Source organism: Macaca nemestrina, chromosome 1, assembly GCF_043159975.1.
Source record: "Macaca nemestrina isolate mMacNem1 chromosome 1, mMacNem.hap1, whole genome shotgun sequence".
NCBI classification, from domain to species: Eukaryota; Metazoa; Chordata; class Mammalia; order Primates; family Cercopithecidae; genus Macaca; species Macaca nemestrina.
The window spans coordinates 118,462,833-118,480,466 of record NC_092125.1 but is presented as its reverse complement, the minus strand read 5'-3'; the positions used below and the strand labels follow the sequence as shown (position 1 = coordinate 118,480,466).

The 17,634-nt window shown below is 40.4% G+C and overlaps 1 protein-coding gene across 4 annotated transcripts in view; it reads right to left on the bottom strand.

The window, feature by feature from the left end:
* LOC105479150 (DENN domain containing 2C) overlaps window positions 1-17,634 on the bottom strand; it is an 88,544-nt gene that overhangs the window by 21,943 nt on the left and 48,967 nt on the right. For all 4 annotated transcript variants that reach the window (XM_011736987.3, XM_011736988.2, XM_011736990.2 and 1 more), the window contains 5 exons: window positions 16,898-17,068; window positions 12,768-12,864; window positions 6,909-6,953; window positions 4,533-4,720; window positions 200-309 (listed from right to left, as the gene is read on the bottom strand). In XM_011736987.3, the coding sequence (XP_011735289.2) occupies window positions 200-309; window positions 4,533-4,720; window positions 6,909-6,953; window positions 12,768-12,864; window positions 16,898-17,068 (611 nt within the window). The remainder of the gene's footprint in view (window positions 1-199; window positions 310-4,532; window positions 4,721-6,908; window positions 6,954-12,767; window positions 12,865-16,897; window positions 17,069-17,634) is intronic.

The following is a 17,634-nucleotide window of genomic DNA, read 5'->3' as shown; positions in this document are numbered from 1 at the left end:
CTGAAATTATTCCATGTTTTTCTTTTTTTAAGCCCCACATAGGAAATGTTCTAATACTGCTTCTTCCTTTCCTCCCACCACATCCTTGACTTGCCACAGTATTCACATAGCTTCACTAATGGCTCTACTCATTTCTCAAATACTCTGATTTATTTTTGCAGTTCTAATGAATATAAATTAGATAAATTAGCCCATTTACCTCTTGAGTTCTGAGGTTGGCATCCAGTCCTTTGAATCAGGAAAACAAAATTTTGGGATAACTTTAAGCCTCTCTTCCGTGTCTTTGGACTGCTTATAGCCATGATCGTCCTGAAAAAGATAACACCCTCAAACACCCTCAAAATAGGTGACTTGAATTATACTATGTAAGTGGGGAATAGAAATAAAAAACTCAGTCTCATCTCAGGAAAAAAGGTCTCTGATAAGCTTGGGCAGTTACTGATAAGCCTCAGCATGGTTTTGTACTGCTTAACAAAATTAAAAAGTCAATTCTGGAAATCACTGAAGATGAACTGAGAACAGAGTTACTGAGAACAAAGAATCCTATTTTTACTGAGAAATGGCACCTGTGGATATCTCAGCATCTACTGTAAGAGAGATTAGTGAAAAGTTTCCTATCAAGAGGAAATATCTTAATTCAGGATTCACAAACTAATGGGAACCCAGTATTTTTATGAACCGTGGGACATAAGATAAAAATTCATTCTTCAATGTACTGAGAACAAAAACCTAGTCAGCTCAAGACACTGTCCAATCAGTAATTAAAGAAGCTTTGAAATGGCAGATGAAAGGGCCGGGCGCGGTGGCTCAGGCCTGTAATCCCAGCACTTTGGGAGGCCGAGACGGGCAGATCACGAGGTCAGGAGATCGAGACCATCCTGGCTAACATGGTGAAACCCCGCCTCTACTAAAAATACAAAAAATTAGCCGGGTGTGGTGGCGGGCGCCTGTAGTCCCAGCTATACGGGAGGCTGAGGCAGGAGAATGGTGTGAACCCGGGAGGCGGAGCTTGCAGTGAGCCAGAGATCGCGCCACTGCACTCCAGCCTGGGTGACAAAGCGAGACTCCGTCTCAAAAAAAAAAAAAAAAAAGAAAAGAAAAGAAATGGTAGATGAATATTATTTAGAAAAGATACGGCCAGATGCACTGGCTCATGCCTGTAATCTCAGCACCTTGGGAGCCCAAGGTGGGAGTATCACTTGAGCCCAGGAGTTGGAGACCAGCCTGGGCAACATGGTGAAACCCCATCTCCACAAAAAATACAAAAGTAAGCTGGGTGTGGTGGCACATGTCTGTAGTCCCAGCTACTCAGGAGGCTGAGAAGTGGGAGGATCTCTTGAGCCTAGGAAGATGAGGCTGCAGTGAGCCGTGATTGCGCCATTGCACTCCAGCCTGAGAGACAGAGAGAAACCTGTCTCGAAAAAAGAAAAAATAGGCGGGGTGCGGTGGCTCAATCCTGTAATCCCAGCACTTTGGGAGACCGAGACAGGCAGATCACGAGGTCAGGAGATCGAGACCATCCTGGCTAACACAGTGAAACCCCGTCTCTACTAAAAAAATACAAAAAACTAGCCGGGCATGGTGGTGGGCGCCTGTAGTCCCAGCTACTCGGGAAGCTGAGGCAGGAGAATGGCTTAAACCTGGGAGGCGGAGCTTGCAGTGAGCTGAGATCCAGTCACTGCACTCCAGCCTGGGCAACAGAGCGAGACTCCGTCTCAAAAAAAAAAAAAGAAAAAAGAAAAGATACTATTTTGAGAATCCACCCCATATATAATCATTTCCTTTAGCATAGAATCTTTGCTACCTAATTGCTGGTTTGCAACTTCTTGTAAAATTTTAGCATAGAAGACCCTTTTGCATAAATCTGGTACTGTACCTATGTGACAGTCTGAATTTCAGTAAACCAGACATTTAGAAATTAGTATGACCTGTCTGCTATAAAAACAAGCCCTTAAGTCTAATTACCATATTGCCTTCAGATAACTAGTAAAAATGACCTCCCCTTTAATTTCTTTTTTGTTGTTGTTGAGAAGGCGGTCTTGCTATGTTGCCCAGGCTGGCCTCAAACTCCTGTGCTCCAGTGATTCTCCCATTTCATCTGGCCAACTAGCTGGGATTATAAGCATGTGCCACTGTGCACGGCCCCTTTAATTTCTTAAAAAAACCAAACTATGTAGCCATTCTGGGTCACTTAACAGTGCTGTGACATTGTACTTTCAGGCTACATTGAGAAATTTTATGAGAAATTAAACTTACTGATTATTTACTGTAGGGATATTTTTGAGGACTTTGAAAATGAGAATCCATGCAGGAAATGTCTCTTAGATTCCAGTACAGTTGTACTTCACCAGCTTTTTTAGTGAAACATGTAACTCAGGGTTATAAACCCAAAAGTCCTAAAGTGGCCAAGCAGGTAACTGAAATGAGAGAAGTGGTCCAAGTAATAAGCAGGAGAGTGAGTAAATGTTCCTATTAAAGGGATCACTCCTTGCTAAGGAAAACTACATAATTCAGACAGCATAATGCAAAATGAAAATGTGGAGCTTCTTGTCCAAAAAGCAGAAAAAATTAAACATAAAACATCTTTTCTTCTGTGGCCTCTGTAATGGAGTTTTTATTTGCTATTTAACGTCACACTCCCTTAGGCATGAGGATCCTGGAGGATGAGTGTAGACTCTCACAGACACCCAGGTGCTGCAGTCTGCAATTTGGTACGCAAGGGGCCCACGAGGTACTGGGTTTCCTCTCCGGGTAGCTGCAGAATTGAGACTCTGTGTTTCGACTGGGGGTTGGGAAGTTAAGCCAGGCATCTCCCCTTCCCATGGGGGCCAACATTCCAACCCACAGCAGTTGAGCAACCCCCAAAAAGTCACCCATGAGTGGCACCACCAGCCCAGGCCAGGGAAAGCTTCCCTGGAGATGCTGCAGAGCAATGCTGGCCTGATCCTAACCCTCCCAATGCCTGTGGCCAGCTGGGGGGAGAAGGTGGCAGTAGTCACTGAGTAGAGGTGGAAAGGGCACATGCTAGGACCCAGGGAATCAGGCAGTGGAGAACAGGACAAGAGAACTCATCCTAGGGAAGCAGCAGAAGGTGACACCATGAATGAACTCAGGCTTTAAGACCTTGGCACATGCCCAATTTTCCTATCAGACTTCATTTACAAACACAAATTCAAAGCTAAAATTATTTAGCATTTCAAGATGGTGACTGCAGATCATTAAACCCTACACGCAGGGCCTTTCTGAGTGACGGCTTTATGTAACTACACTGGTCACCTGCTCTGAAGTCCTGCTCCTTATTAAGCTTCAACCCATTCCTGACACTTAGGAATGCAGGCTGTGCTGGCATTCTTTCCAGTTTCTCAGCAAAAGGCAGAAATACAGATTTGTATGTGAAATTTGATTGTTAAATGTTGGCAACAAAAATTATTGTTGTTACTTTTACACAGACACTCTGCAAAGCAAAAGAAACCCAATCATGTCTGTGGGCTTAACTAAGATCTTTTTCAGTAGTACTCCCATCATCTAATCCTGGCAAATATTAGGTATTTTTAAAATATTTGAATGAATGAATGATTTTATTTTTAAAAAGATAGAGAAATCAAATATTATTGTTAATAATAATGGCTACCAAAAATTAGTACCTACCATTTATCGAGTACATACTATGTGCCAGGGATGGCATTAAGCACTTTATATACATTATCTCACTAAATCCTTACTAATAATGGATAACATCATATTGAGCTTACTACATGCCAGACACTGTTCTAAGTGCCTTATATAAATTAGCTTATTTAATCCTCACTCTGACTCAGAGGGGTAGATACTATTGTGATTACCCCCATTCTACAAATTAAACAACTAAGACACAATATGGTGGCTCACGCCTGTAATCCCAGCACTTTGGGAGGCCAATGTGGGCAGATCACTTGAGGTCAGGAGTTCGAGATCACTCTGGCCAACATGGTGAAATCCTGTCTCTACTAAAAATATAAAAATTAGCTGAGCGTGGTGGCACATGCCTGTAGTCCCAGCTACTCAGGAGGCTTGAACCTGGGAGGTGGAGGTTGCAGGGTTGCAGTGAGCCGAAACTGCACCACTGCACTCCAGCCTGGGCAACAAAGCGAGACTCTGTCTCAAAAAAAAAAGAGAGAGAAAGAAAAGTAACTTCTTAAAGTCACAGAACTAATAAGTGGGAAATGCAGAGCTTTTGCACAGAGTACATACTCTAAACCACTACCCTATTCTGTCACATTTATTATTCCCCTCCTTAAGGTTTTGTAACTTGTTAAAGATTATTAAATGGCAGAGCCAAAAATTTAAAAAACTAGGAAAATGAGTTGTTTTGTTTTGCTTTGTTTTGCTGGGTTGCAGCTCATGCCTAACATAACATGTTTTCAAAGCCACCAGATCCTACCACAAGTACTGGTAAAAACTGGCTGAGATAACAAAAACCAAGAGGACAGGAAATAAATGTACACAGAGACACAGGAACATTCCTGAATGCCTCTTGGCCTCCTTGTACCTACCTTGCCAGGGAATTGTTGTATGACCTGGGGAATATAGCTTATTCCTGATGGTTTCTTCTGTAGAGACACCACCACAAAAAGTTCAAACAGCTGCTGCTCCTGTAATTCAATAAGATCCCGCTCCAAGGTCTGGTAGTGAGGATTCCTCTTGGAAGACTGTTGCAGTTGTGCTAAGCGTTTATGGCGATCTGTAATGAAATCATGGAGCAATGTTTTCTCTCTGTAGCCCTACCTTCCTTCCAGCACCAGAGGTCATGACCCACACAGGAGTAATCTTCACACAGTCACTGCGGAATGAATGTTGAATAACCAGTATCTGACGCATAGACATATCTGTTAGGGCTCTGACATTCTAGGGGGAATAGGTGCAGACCCTCACAAGTGCACAGGGGCCTCATTCCACTTCTGGCCAGCAATGGGACTGACATTCCATGTACCAACCAATACTTATGTATGTCCCAACAAATAATCTATGCTATCCCATCTTTCACGGCATCACACCAGGACACATGGAAAATGTCACGAAAAAGTGCTAGACTGACAACAGATGCTACTGCTGGGAATGCCATGAAATCACAGGGTGCCAGGTGGCAGGGGGCAGGGGGCAGAGATTTGATAAAATAATTGAGTCCTAAGTACAGAAAGGGGTGAGTTTGATAAATTAAAACAAAAATTATCCTCACATTGAAGAAACTGTCCAGTTCCCTCCCCTCCTTGCCATATATTACTAACAATGAATATATGCTTGTATCAGTAAATGGTGCTAGACGCAAGAGAAAAATATTAAGTGGAAGAAGATATCCACCAGCAGACTTTCTCAAAATAATAAAATTATGGAAGCATACTATTTAAACAGTCATAGCAATATCAATCAAAACTGGATAGCACCTATACTCTATTCTCATTTATCTCTAAATTTTGAGCAATCTAGGGTGGTCCCCACTGAAGGAAACTATGGACTTGCAGAATAGTCTACATGTCCCAATGATTTGCTTATGTGTCATTCTGAGCCACTGATAGACTCAACCTCTAATTGTCTTTCCTTTCTTTTTGATATAATGCATGCTGTCCCAAAAGAAGTTATACTATAGATCAAAATATGAAGAACATTTTAAAAAATGCATCCGGGAATGGCTCCCCAGAATAATCCAGTACATTCAGTGCTCTAGGCAAAACTTTACTTACGTCAAAGGGCTGAGTTCAAGTCAAGAAAATTTTAGGTCCTGTTTCTCAGTAGTAACAGCCCTAAACTAGTCATCTTTACACATCTAGACTGAACCTGATGATTATTAAATTTCACCTTCAGTCAGGCTACAGAATCAAACACCTGAAGCAATTCAGGCCAGTGGAGGGAGCACAAGACTATTAATCATAAAATTAGGGTGTCAGATTGGAAGTGGAACTGCCCTGTACTCAGCTTTGATAATGTACATCTTCTACTTTTTACACGGCTTAGTATGTCAGTCACTTAAATAGGAAGTAGATAACTTGCTGTGATAACTAGATAACATCATCATTAGATGAAGGATGAAGGTACCATGAAGTGCTTGGACAAATAGAGTCAAAAAAGCATGATGCATTCTATATTCTACTAGAAAGTAAACAGCACAATAATCTGGAATATAAATGCCTATAAATAACAAATAGATGTTTCCTTTTTCAATATCAGAGGTATCAAAGTTACTTAAATAATTACACTTGAGTGGCTACAAAAAAATCAGATATTTGGCCGGGCGCAGTGGCTCACGCCTGTAATCCCAGCACTTTGGGAGGCTGACGTGGGAGGATCATGAGGTCAGGAGTTCGAGACCAGCCTGACAAACATGGTGAAACCCCATCTCTACTAAAAATACAAAAATTAGCTTGGTGTGGTGGCACGTGCCTGTAATCCCAGCTACTCAGGAGGCTGAGGCAGGAGAATCGCCTGAACCCAGGAAGCAGAGGTTGCAGTGAGCTGAGCTCACACCACTGCACTCCAGCCTGGGCGACAGAGGGAGACTCCATCTCAAAAAAAAAAAAAATCAGATGTTTACTGCTCAGAGAATGATTCACACACTCTGTTTTGGCTGCCAGGAAACTACTGCATATATGTCTGGACATGCAGCTCTCTGCCGCTCCCCTAAGAATATTCCATCATAAGAACCACACTGTTCAGCCTCACTCCACCACGGGAGACTTTAAATGCTGTCAAATATCTGACAGTGTTTAATTCTGACTGTTTAATTCTCCAAACCTCAACAAGTTCTGAAAATAAGGAAATCACCTACAAAATGGAACTTCATGTGGGGAAAAACATGCTTAATCACAAAGGTAGGTGCCACTCCACCTAACCCACGATCATTACAAGAACGCGAGCAGCTCCACTGACTCACTCACTCTTTGGCAGATACTCGGCATCACTTTCGTTCCCACTGGTTTCACCTGAAAAAGAGAGAAGGAGTTTCCATTTGTATTGTCCAACAGTAGGAAGTACATGAGGACGAGAACAATGTAAACCCACAAACCTGGGGACTTGGAGTAAGGAATAATAAAGCTGCTGAGCCTTTCTCCAAACCACTTGGTTGTATCAGGTTGGGATAGCTATCAAAAGAGAGTAAAAGGCTCAAAGAGGAAACTCCTCTACTACATCTTCTTCCCACACCCTACTTCACTCCTCAGCTCCCCTCTCATCCCTAATTCTAGAAACTAATTGCATTTCAGACCAGTTTTAAGAAGTCTAGTTCAGAGTGGATTCTATTTCTATATCCACATAGTTGTCTGTGTATTCCAAACAAAGTATCAAAGGCAAACTCCAAGAGGGCTAACCAAGAATATAAACACCAACCAGACTATAAATTAGAATAACAGGAAAACATGAGAACTAGGAGAGAGATATTACCAAGTCAGTCTACCTCTTCTATGATGCCTCTAAACTACTTCTAGTCCATACTGATTTTTTCTTTACTCCAAATTCTCATAGTACTCATAATGCTTTGAACTATTTTCATTTTCCCCAATCATATTTTAAGTATTTTGGGGATAAGGGGCTATCTTGTTTTCACAAGGGAGTGTTTTGTATAATTCTGAGCACACAGGCAACACACACACACACACACACAAAGCAGCTTTTAAAATAAATAAATGAAACATTTCTAGATTAAGTTTGAAAAGTTAAAGCAAAATAGAAATGCAAAGAAAGGGAAAACATTTAAATGTATCAGAAAAAAACAAGGCCTAGAAGTCATAAGTGAAATTTGATTATATAAACTTGTATCTAATTTAAAAGTCAGTATTAAACTCAAAAAGTGAACGATAAACTGGGAAAATATTTGTAAACACATTGCAGATATAAGGCTGTTTCTTAATGTTCAAAAAATTGTTACAAATCAAGAAGAAAAAGCCAACAGAAAAAAGGAATAAAGGGTGGGAACAGGCAATTCATAGAAAAAGATTTGTAAGTTGTTGATAAACATGAAAACTACCCAAATTCATAATGAAATAAATGTAAATTAAAACAATAAACAAGACATACATTTTCAACCATGATACTGCCATAAAAAGCTTTAATAAAGCATAGTATTTATTGATGAAGATTATGGGGAAAGAGGTATTTTCAAATGATGTTTGTAGAAACATAAGCTGTTACAATCTGCTTGTGGGACAATTTGGCAGCAGTTAAAATTTTTTTTTTTTTTTTTTGAGACAGGGTCTCACTCTGCTGCACAGGCTAGAATGCAGTGGCACAATCTTGGCTCACTGCAACCTCTGCCACCTGGGCTCAAGTGATCCCCCCTAGCTCAGCCTCCCGAGTAGGCGGGACTACAGGCGTGTGCCACCACACCCAGCTAATTTTTTTTTTTTTTTTTTTTTTTGAGACGGAGTCTCACTCTGTCGCCCAGGCTGGAGTGCAATGGCACAATCTTGGCTCACTGCAACCTCCACCTCCCGGGTTCAAGCAGTTCTCCTGCCTCAGTCTCCTGAGTAGCTGGGATTACAGGCGTGTGCCGCCATGCCTGGCTAATTTTTGTATTTTTTAGTAGAGACGGGGTTTCACCATGTTGGTCAGGCTGGTATCGAATTCCTGACTTCGTGATCTGCCCGCCTTGGCCTCCCAAAGTGCTGGGATTATAGGTGTGAGCCACCGCACCTGGCCACCCAGCTAATTTTTGTATTTTTTGTAGAGACAGGATTTCGTCATGTTGCCCAGGCTGGTCTCAAACTCCTGGGGTCAAGTGATCCACCCGCCTCAGCCTCCCAAACTGTTGGAGTTACAGGTGTGAGCCACCATGCCTGGCCAAAATTTTAAATCCATATGTTCTGTGATTAAGCCCACTTCTAGGAACTTATTCTACAAAAATAGTCTTATATAGAAACATAAGTAAAAGATGCATTTGCAGCATTGAAGATTTTTATGTAAACACACACACACACTTTTAAATATCTACAGGTTAAATAAAATGTTAGAAACAACTAAACTGTCTACTAGTTAAATAAAATTATTTTACTTCTATGCAATGAAATACAGTACAGCTATGTGGATCTCTATGTGTTGATATTGAAAGAGCTCTGAAATACATTAATTAAGCTTTTTAAAAAAGGAAGGCATACAAAGCCTGAATAGTGTAAGGGTATTTGTGTAGAAAATGTATTTGCATGCACATGAAATTTTCTAAGTGTGCAAGGGGGAAGTTTGGAAAACTCTGGCTTTTCATTTTATAATAAGGAATAAGAGAACATTAAAATAAATGCTGCCTATTCTTAGGTGGGAAAGATACATAAGAGATGTTACAGAAAAAGCGCTTATTTAAATATTGCATATTACATATGTTTTATAACTCAAAATTAACCACCATGACAAAAAGTATAGTGTGGCTATAACATATTATTCAGAGGAAGAAACGAACACTGTGAGCTCCTGGTCCTATCTATAGTCTTAGGACCAGGTACCTCTTAGAAACTTAGGAAGTGCTTGGAAAGAAAGAAAAGAGAGAAGAAAAGGAGAAAAGGCAATATAACTAGAAAAGTCCTTATAAAAGATCATTTAATTGGCTTAATATATTCTCATCTACGGGTTTTGATGACCTGTATTCTAAGACAATGAATGAGGCAAGAGAAAAATCTACTGAGAATCCACAGGGATCGAAAAAGTACCAGATAGTCCACTTTTAATATGAGACTTCAACACACAAAATTATAATGACAGAATTGATGAAGGCTGGTAAGTCCTTTTGTAATACGTGAAAACTGAAAGTTAAGAAATATTTAGGGCCAGGTATGGTGGCTCATGCCTATAATCCCAGCACTTTGGGAGGCCGAGGCAGAAGGATCGTTTGAGCCCAGGAATTCAAGACCAATCTGGGCAACACAGTGAGATTTTATCTCTATAAAAAATTAAAAATTAGCTGGGTGTGGTGGGCATGAGCCTGTGATCCCAGCTACTCAGGAGGCTCTGGTGGGAGGAAAACTGGAACCCAGGAGGTTGAGGCTACAGTGAGCCATGTTTGCATCACTGCACCCCTGCCTGTGTCACAGATTGAGACTCTGTCTCAGAAAAGAAAAAAAAAATCAACAAATATTCAGGTTGGAATATATTCAGTAAACTCTAGCAGGGACTTCAGAGTAGGTAAATATAATTATCTATTGTATTAGGCATTGTTGATATACAGACAAAAGCTTAAGAAAGAAAATGAAAATCTGAGAACTGTGATGATAAAGGCAGGAGATCCTCAGGCATGAGAGAAATTTCTCTGGTGCACTGGAGGAGTTGGTCAGAGGTAGGGAAAGGTAAATGCTTATTTTATTTGAGCCATAAGTGAAGGGTTACAATGTAGAGGCTGCTCCTTTTTTCTTTACTTTTGTTTTGGACAGCAGAAGTTGGCTAGAAGTTGAAGGATTTTTTGTTCTTTTCAACATTAATACAGTCAAAAAACTGGCTCTTCAAAAACTTGTCGTAGAGCCAAATTTACTAGAATGTTCCTAATCCATAAGGCATAGACTACAAATAAATTAAGGGCTCGGTAATAACCTACTTAGAGATACCTGGGCGCAGTGGCTCACGCCTGTAATCCCAGCACTTTGGGAGGCCGAGGCGGGCGCATCACGAGGTCAGGAGATCAAGACCATCCTGGCTAACACGGTGAAACCCCGTCTCTACTAAAAATACAAAAAATTAGCCGGGCGTGGTGGTGAGCACCTGTAATCCCAGCTACTCGGGAGGCTGAGGCAGGAGAATGGCGTGAACCTGAGAGGCGGAGCTTGCAGTAAGCTGAGATTGCGCCACTGGACTCCAGCCTGGGAGACAGGGCAAGACTGTCTCAAAAAACAAAAAGCAGCAGCAAAAGAAAAAAAAAGAAAATTCTGGCCAGGTGTGGTGGCTCATGCTTGTAATCTTAGCACTTTGGGAGGGCCAGGGAGGTGGATCATTTGAGGTCAGGAGCTCAAGATCAGCCTGGCCAAATATGGTAAAATCCCATCTCAACTTAGAAAAAATTAGCTGGGTGTGGTGCCATGCGCCTGTAATCCCAAGCTCCTCAGGAGGAAGAGGCAGGAGAATCACTTGAATCCAGAAGGCAGAGGTTGCAGTGAGCTGAAATTACACCACTGCACTCCGGCCTGGGTGACAGAGTGAGAGACTCTGTATCAAAAAGAAAAAAAAAAGAAAAGAAAATTCTATCTTTAAAAGTCTGCAAAAAGAAGAAATATTCTCCTTTGCTATGACTTAGCTATTGTTTCTAAGGAACTTATAAACAAAAATTGCTAAATTCTACATATTTGCCAGATGTGTTAGTCCATTTTCATGCTGCTAATAAAGACACACCCAAGGCCGGGCACAGTGCTTCACGTCTGTAACCCTAGCACTTTGGGAGGCTGAGGCGGTGGATCACTTGAGGTCAGGAGTTTGAGATCGGCCTGGCCAACATGATGAAACCCCGTCTCTACTAAAAACACAAAAAATTAGCCGGGCATGGTAGTGGACGCTTGTAATCCCAGCTACTTGGGAGGCTGAGGCTGAGAATCGCTTGAACCTGGGAGATGGAAGTTGCACTGAGCTAAGATCATGCCATTGCACTCCAGCCTGGGCAGCAAGAGCAAACCTCCATCTCAAAAAAAAAGGCATATCCAAGACTGGGAAACAAAGAGGCTGAACTTGACTTACTGTTCCATATGGTTAGGGAAGCCTCAGAATCATGGTGGGAGGCAAAAGGCACTTCTTACGTGGTGGCAGCAAGAGAAAATCAGAAGCAGCAAATGCAGAAACCACTGATAAACCCATCAGTTCTTGTGAGACTTATTCACTATCACGAGAATAACATGGGAAAGACTGGCCCCCATGATTCAATTACCTCCCCCTGGGTCCCTCCCACAACATGTGGGAATTCTGGGAGATACAATTCAAGTTGAAATTTGTGTGGGGACACAGCCAAACCATATTCCCAGACAACCAAGTTAAGAATCTTGCATAAGTTTTTAAGAAAGTTCTAATGATTTATTATAAATATTGACAATTTCTTAGTTAACAATATAAATTTTATCTAGGCATCTGAAGGATAAAACTTTTTTTTTTTTTTTTTTGAGATGGAGTCTTGCTCTGTTGCCCAGGCTAGAGCACAGTGGCGTGATCTCAGCTCACTGCAACCTCCGCCTCCTGGGTTCAAGTTATTCTTCTGCTTCAGCCTCCTGAGTAGCTGGGATTATGGGTGCGTGCCACCACGCCCAGTTAATTTTTGTATTTTTAGTAGAGACGGGGCTTCTCCATGTTGGTCAGGCTGGTCTCGAACTCCTGACCTTGTGATCTGCCTGCCTCGGCCTCCCAAAGTGCTGGGATTACAGGCGTGAGCCACCATGCCTGGCCAGGATAAAACTTATTAAATGACTACAAGTTGAGTACCACATACCTTCAGTCTATACAAGACTAATGTTTTCATACCTACAACAAAAGAGTCTATACTGATAAATGATTATAAATCAAAGTAGGACTACAAAATAGTGATTCAATTTGTCTATGAAAATTAGTATCATTGGTTTATGATTATTTTTGCATTTTTTATTTGTTCATCCAATAGTTATTACTTGGCACAGAATTAAATAAAATGGATTTGAGAAACAATCCCTTATCTTAAAGAAGTTTATGCTTAAGTGGGATAACAGGAAAGTTAAGCCAAAATTTTTAATACATATCAAACATTAAGTTATATGGTGATTCTCCTCTTATATCCTGACAGCTACAGGATAGCTGAAACAGAAAACAATTCTTACCTTTTGTTGGAGGTAATTCCTTTCCAGTGTAAGAATGTAACTTTACCTTCTTCTTCCCTCTTTTAGATTCAAATATGTCATCTATTTTCAATACAAGCTGAAAAAAGACCAGAAAAATACAAATTAAGACCAACACCCAAAAGTTTCACAGTTTGATGATATTAACCTATTAAGGATTCTTATTCAGAGAAAAGACCTATTTTATAAATAGAAACCTTTACCTTTTTGAATTTTGGATTTAAAATGATGACCTTTAATTAGATGATATGTTGTTCTAATACCAAGTCCACATAACATGGGGAAGGAAAATGGGAAAGGATGTCGTATGAACCCAGCACAGGCTTTTAGATTCCTTGTCACTCCATGTCACAACATGCAGGAAATGTGGCTATTGCCCTTTGTATAGTGATCAAGCCTCTACTATTAAACTCAAGTTGTCACTTGCCTGGAGTAGGAAGTGGAACACTCATTTATCTAAAAGGCAAGATGAGGCATAGTTATTTCTGCTCCCAGAAATTCTTCCCAAGGAGCGGATAAACATACTTAGAAAGCTTTTGTCAAAGGGAATATTCTAAGAGTACTAACATTACTATTTATTTCAGAAATATGTCATAAAATCACGAGACCCAAATATACTGAAATACAAAAACTATGTTTTTTCTTCCACTCATCAATCTATTTCTCAAGCAAGTAAAATCCAGACCATTTATTTTTAAATTGTTATATAATTGCTTCTCTCCATTTCATAAGTATTACTCATTAGAAAGTTTTCTTTGCTGCTGGGAGAGATATGTGTGTGTAAGAGAGACAGGAGACACACACAGAATGTGGTAAAAAAGAGGAGATTCAGAGCTGATCAACAGGTACTTTTAAAAGGAGGAATTGATTAGTTTTTCTATAAATATTTCTCTTTTTTTCTTAAAATTCCAAGCTTTTCTTAAGTATCAATCCTGATTTAACATACTTAATGCCCAGAATTACAATTGTTAGGAACATTATATATGATAACAACCAATAAAGTTCCCCGAGAAAAATGCTCTTGTATTCTCTTTTGTCCTTGTTTCTCTAGCCATCCTGGCAATCAACAGGCAGTGAATCAGTCCAGTGCAAACCACCGTCCCCTGCCAACCACCCACCCCCAAAAAACCATGTAAGAAACACATGCTTCCGATACACAGATTATTACCACATTTTTGGATGAGTTTGTGCTCTTAAAGATTTTTATTGCTGCAACGCAAGTGAAAAATTGCCAATGTTCTTAAATATCACCATTACAGAAAACAAATAAGAGAATCTAAAATTAAAAAGTACTAAGAGCTATAGGAAAGATGTATGGAAATAAATATATATTTGGGTTACATAATGACCCAAAATAGCATAATTGTTAATTTGCATTTGAAAAGTAGAATCAAAAGTATATTCAAGTATAAAGGAAAGAGAACTGTTCTAAAACTATGCGATAAAGTGATAAATTTAAATTTCTGTCATGAGCTAGGAAGAAGAGCCTCCTAGTTGCAAGAAATACTGTAGAATATTCTTCCTAAGAAATGATGGAAATCATACTGCTGTACACACAACACAAACAATAAAGGCAGTAGGAAATGTACTCTAGCAAACAATCCGACACAGGATTCCACAGCAGGGAAGGAACGGAAGAGTGGGGAAGAGGCAAATGGACTAGATCAGTGAGGTGAAACTGTGAGGCAGTTTCCCTTCCAGGGACAGCTGGAGGCCTTAAAGGGGAAATAAATGAAAATGGACTTTCTTATGGAATGTTGTTCTACAAGATACTCCAAAGCCAAACTTTGTATTGCATAAGGGACATCCTAACAAGATTTAATCCAAGGAGGGTCATGGGTAGAAATGCTGTCATGGCTTGTTCCTGCCTGACAATTAAAAATTCATAATGATTTTTTTCTCCTCACATCTCCAAAAACCTTCAGAAAAATATTAGAAAGGGAAAAGTTAGATCATATCACCTATCATCAGATACAGAAAAAGCTTTGAGTACTTGAGATCCATAATACATAAAATATTGAGGCATGAAATCAGAAGTGCTATAAAGCCTCCCTGGGTCTCATTAAACTCTATAATCCATGATTCCTAAATATTTGTTAATGCCATTATAAGAACCACATCTTAAACGCAGTCCCTTAAGGTGTTTGCATTCTTCTCCCTATGAACACACAATTTGTCGTTTCTTGACCATGTGGGAGGCTGCTTTGTCGTGCCAACATGATCTACCGGAGGACGGAGCTACTGCAAGATGCCTGGCAGTTCTTTAAGCCTCTTTTTAAAAAAATATTCTTCATCATACACAGAAAGATAAACAGTTAATGTTTTTTTTTTTTTTCACTAAGAAAGATCAGTTTAGCTCTTTTTTTTTTTTTTTTTGAGACAGAGTCTTGCTCTGTTGCCCAGGCTGGAGTGCAGTGGTGTGATCTCAGCTCACTGCAAGCTCCGCCTCCCAGGTTCATGCCATTCTCCTGCCTCAGCCTCCCAAGTAGCTGGGAGTACAGGCACCTGCCACCATGCCCAGCTAATTTTTTGTATTTTTTAGTAGAGAAGGGGTTTCACCGTGTTAACCAGGATGGTCTCGATCTCCTGACCTCATGATCCGCCCGCCTCGGCCTCCCAAAGTGCTGGCATTACAGGCGTGAGCCACTATGCCCGCCCAGTTTAGCTTTAAAAAACCTCTATGTCTTTAACTTTTCACATAGTAAAGAGGAAGGGGCAGAAAACTGATCATAAGAATTAAACTGTGGAATAGAATATTTCCCAAGGAATCAATCAACAGTTGCTAACCCAAGAAATAGATGTGACTTTTGTTTAATGTTAAAATCAGGTACAAAAAGTACACGTTAGGCCGGGCGCAGTGGCTCAAGCCTGTAATCCCAGCACTTTGGGAGGCCGAGGTGGGTGGATCACGAGGTCAGGAGATCGAGACCACCCTGGCTAACACAGTGAAATCCCGTCTCTACTAAAAATACAAAAAAGTTAGCCAGGCATGGTGGCGGGCGTCTGTAGTCCCAGCTACTCAGGAGGTTGAGGCAGGAGAATGGCATGAACCCAGGAGGTGGAGCTTGCAGTGAGCTGAGATTGCACCACTGCACTCCAGCCTGGGCAACAGAGCAAGACTCCATCTCAAAAAAAAAAAAAATTACATGTTAAATGAACACATATAGCTAATTCAGATGGGATTAAAGAAGGAATAATATTTAAGTGATCTGATTTCTTCATTACAGCAGAATATTTGCATAGTATTTTGACAATCCTGATAACACCCTGCATTACAGCAGAACAAAGTAACAGAGAAAGTTTAAAAATTTTTCATATAATTCCTTAAGTATTTCTCCTAAAAGAAAATGTCTATCAGTCAGGTGTAGTGGCTCACACCTGCAGTTCCAGAACTCTGGGGGGTCAAGGCAAGAGGATCGCTTAAGGCCAGGAGTTCAAGACCAGCCTGGGTAATATAGCGAGACTCTGTCTCTACAAAATAAGTAAACATGTAAGAAAAAAAAAATATATGTCTATCTGCAAGTAATCTCAATTTCTTCATTTTGGTTGCAATGCTTCTAGTAGAGATGATGTACAGACTTACCGCCTTTTCTCCCTTGAGGGAGAAGTCATTTACGTATTATGATTGCTGATAATTTCTATTCCCAAGTAATAGATTTGTTTTTTTCTTTGGAAATTTTTGCCCCAAATAAATGGCATATACTTTTTCGTTACTGAAAATCTGTAAACTCAAGCACAAAACTGAACTCACTTTGGCAATGATATGAATGAGTGAATTAGAACAACACTGAAGCCATCCTGAGAGAACGCCCTTTTATATAAGATTCTGGTGCTTCCTTGAAATAGGCAGATGATTTTAATGAGAGCTAAAGTAACTGAAGTGAAGTCCCCATCTAAATCAATTTTACAAATCCATAATGAAACTCTGGCAAAAGCCATTCATGCACTTTTCTAGCATGAGCAAAAATTTAAAATGTAACGCTGCCTTCCAAGTCTTCTAATCCCAGTAGGTCAGTTCTAACCTATTATTCATTCCAGTCTACAGTTTACTTATTCTCATTCATGGAAATGCTGAAGTAAGAGTCAAAGAATGAAAGCACTGGAGTCTTTACCCTTGGAAGATTTTTCATTTTCCTGTTTGCAACTTCACCAGCTCGGAAAAGCTTCCATTCCGTTAAAGTTACCGGCAAAGTGGTATCTTTTGTGAGCTTTGACCGCAAATAAGCTTGTGAGTTCTTTACTTCCATAGTCTTCCGGTGAAGGAATTGAGGTTTGGGAGGGAGCTAAAACAGGATAAGATGTACTGGTAAGATCACCTAGTTCTGTTGTTGTTGTTTGTTTGTTTGTTTGAGATGGGGTCTTGCTCTGTCACCCAGGCTGGAACTCAGTGGCATGATCATGGCTCATTGCAGCCTCAACCTCTGAGCTCAAGCGATCCCCCCACCTCAGCCCCTTGAACAGCTGGGACTACAGGCACGTGTCACCACATCTGGCTAATTTTTTTTTTTTTTTTGTAAAGATGGGGTTTTACCAGGTTGCCCAGGCTGGTCTCAAACTCCTGGGCTCAAGCATTCCTCCCACCTCGGCCTCCCAAAGTTCTGGGATTATAGGTGTGAGCCACTGCGCCTGGCCAGCATCATCTAGTTAATCCCTGTGTTATCATACAAAGTCAAAGCTATTCCAGAAATGCATTTATCCTGTATTTCATTTAAAATCATTTCAAATGAAGATAACATAATTTCTTTCTCACCATTTATAAAGAAGTTTCTCAGGTTTCTAATCCAAAGTTCCACTACAGGGTAATCAAATTCCCAGAAAACAATGGCTCACAGTTTTTATGAACTCTAGG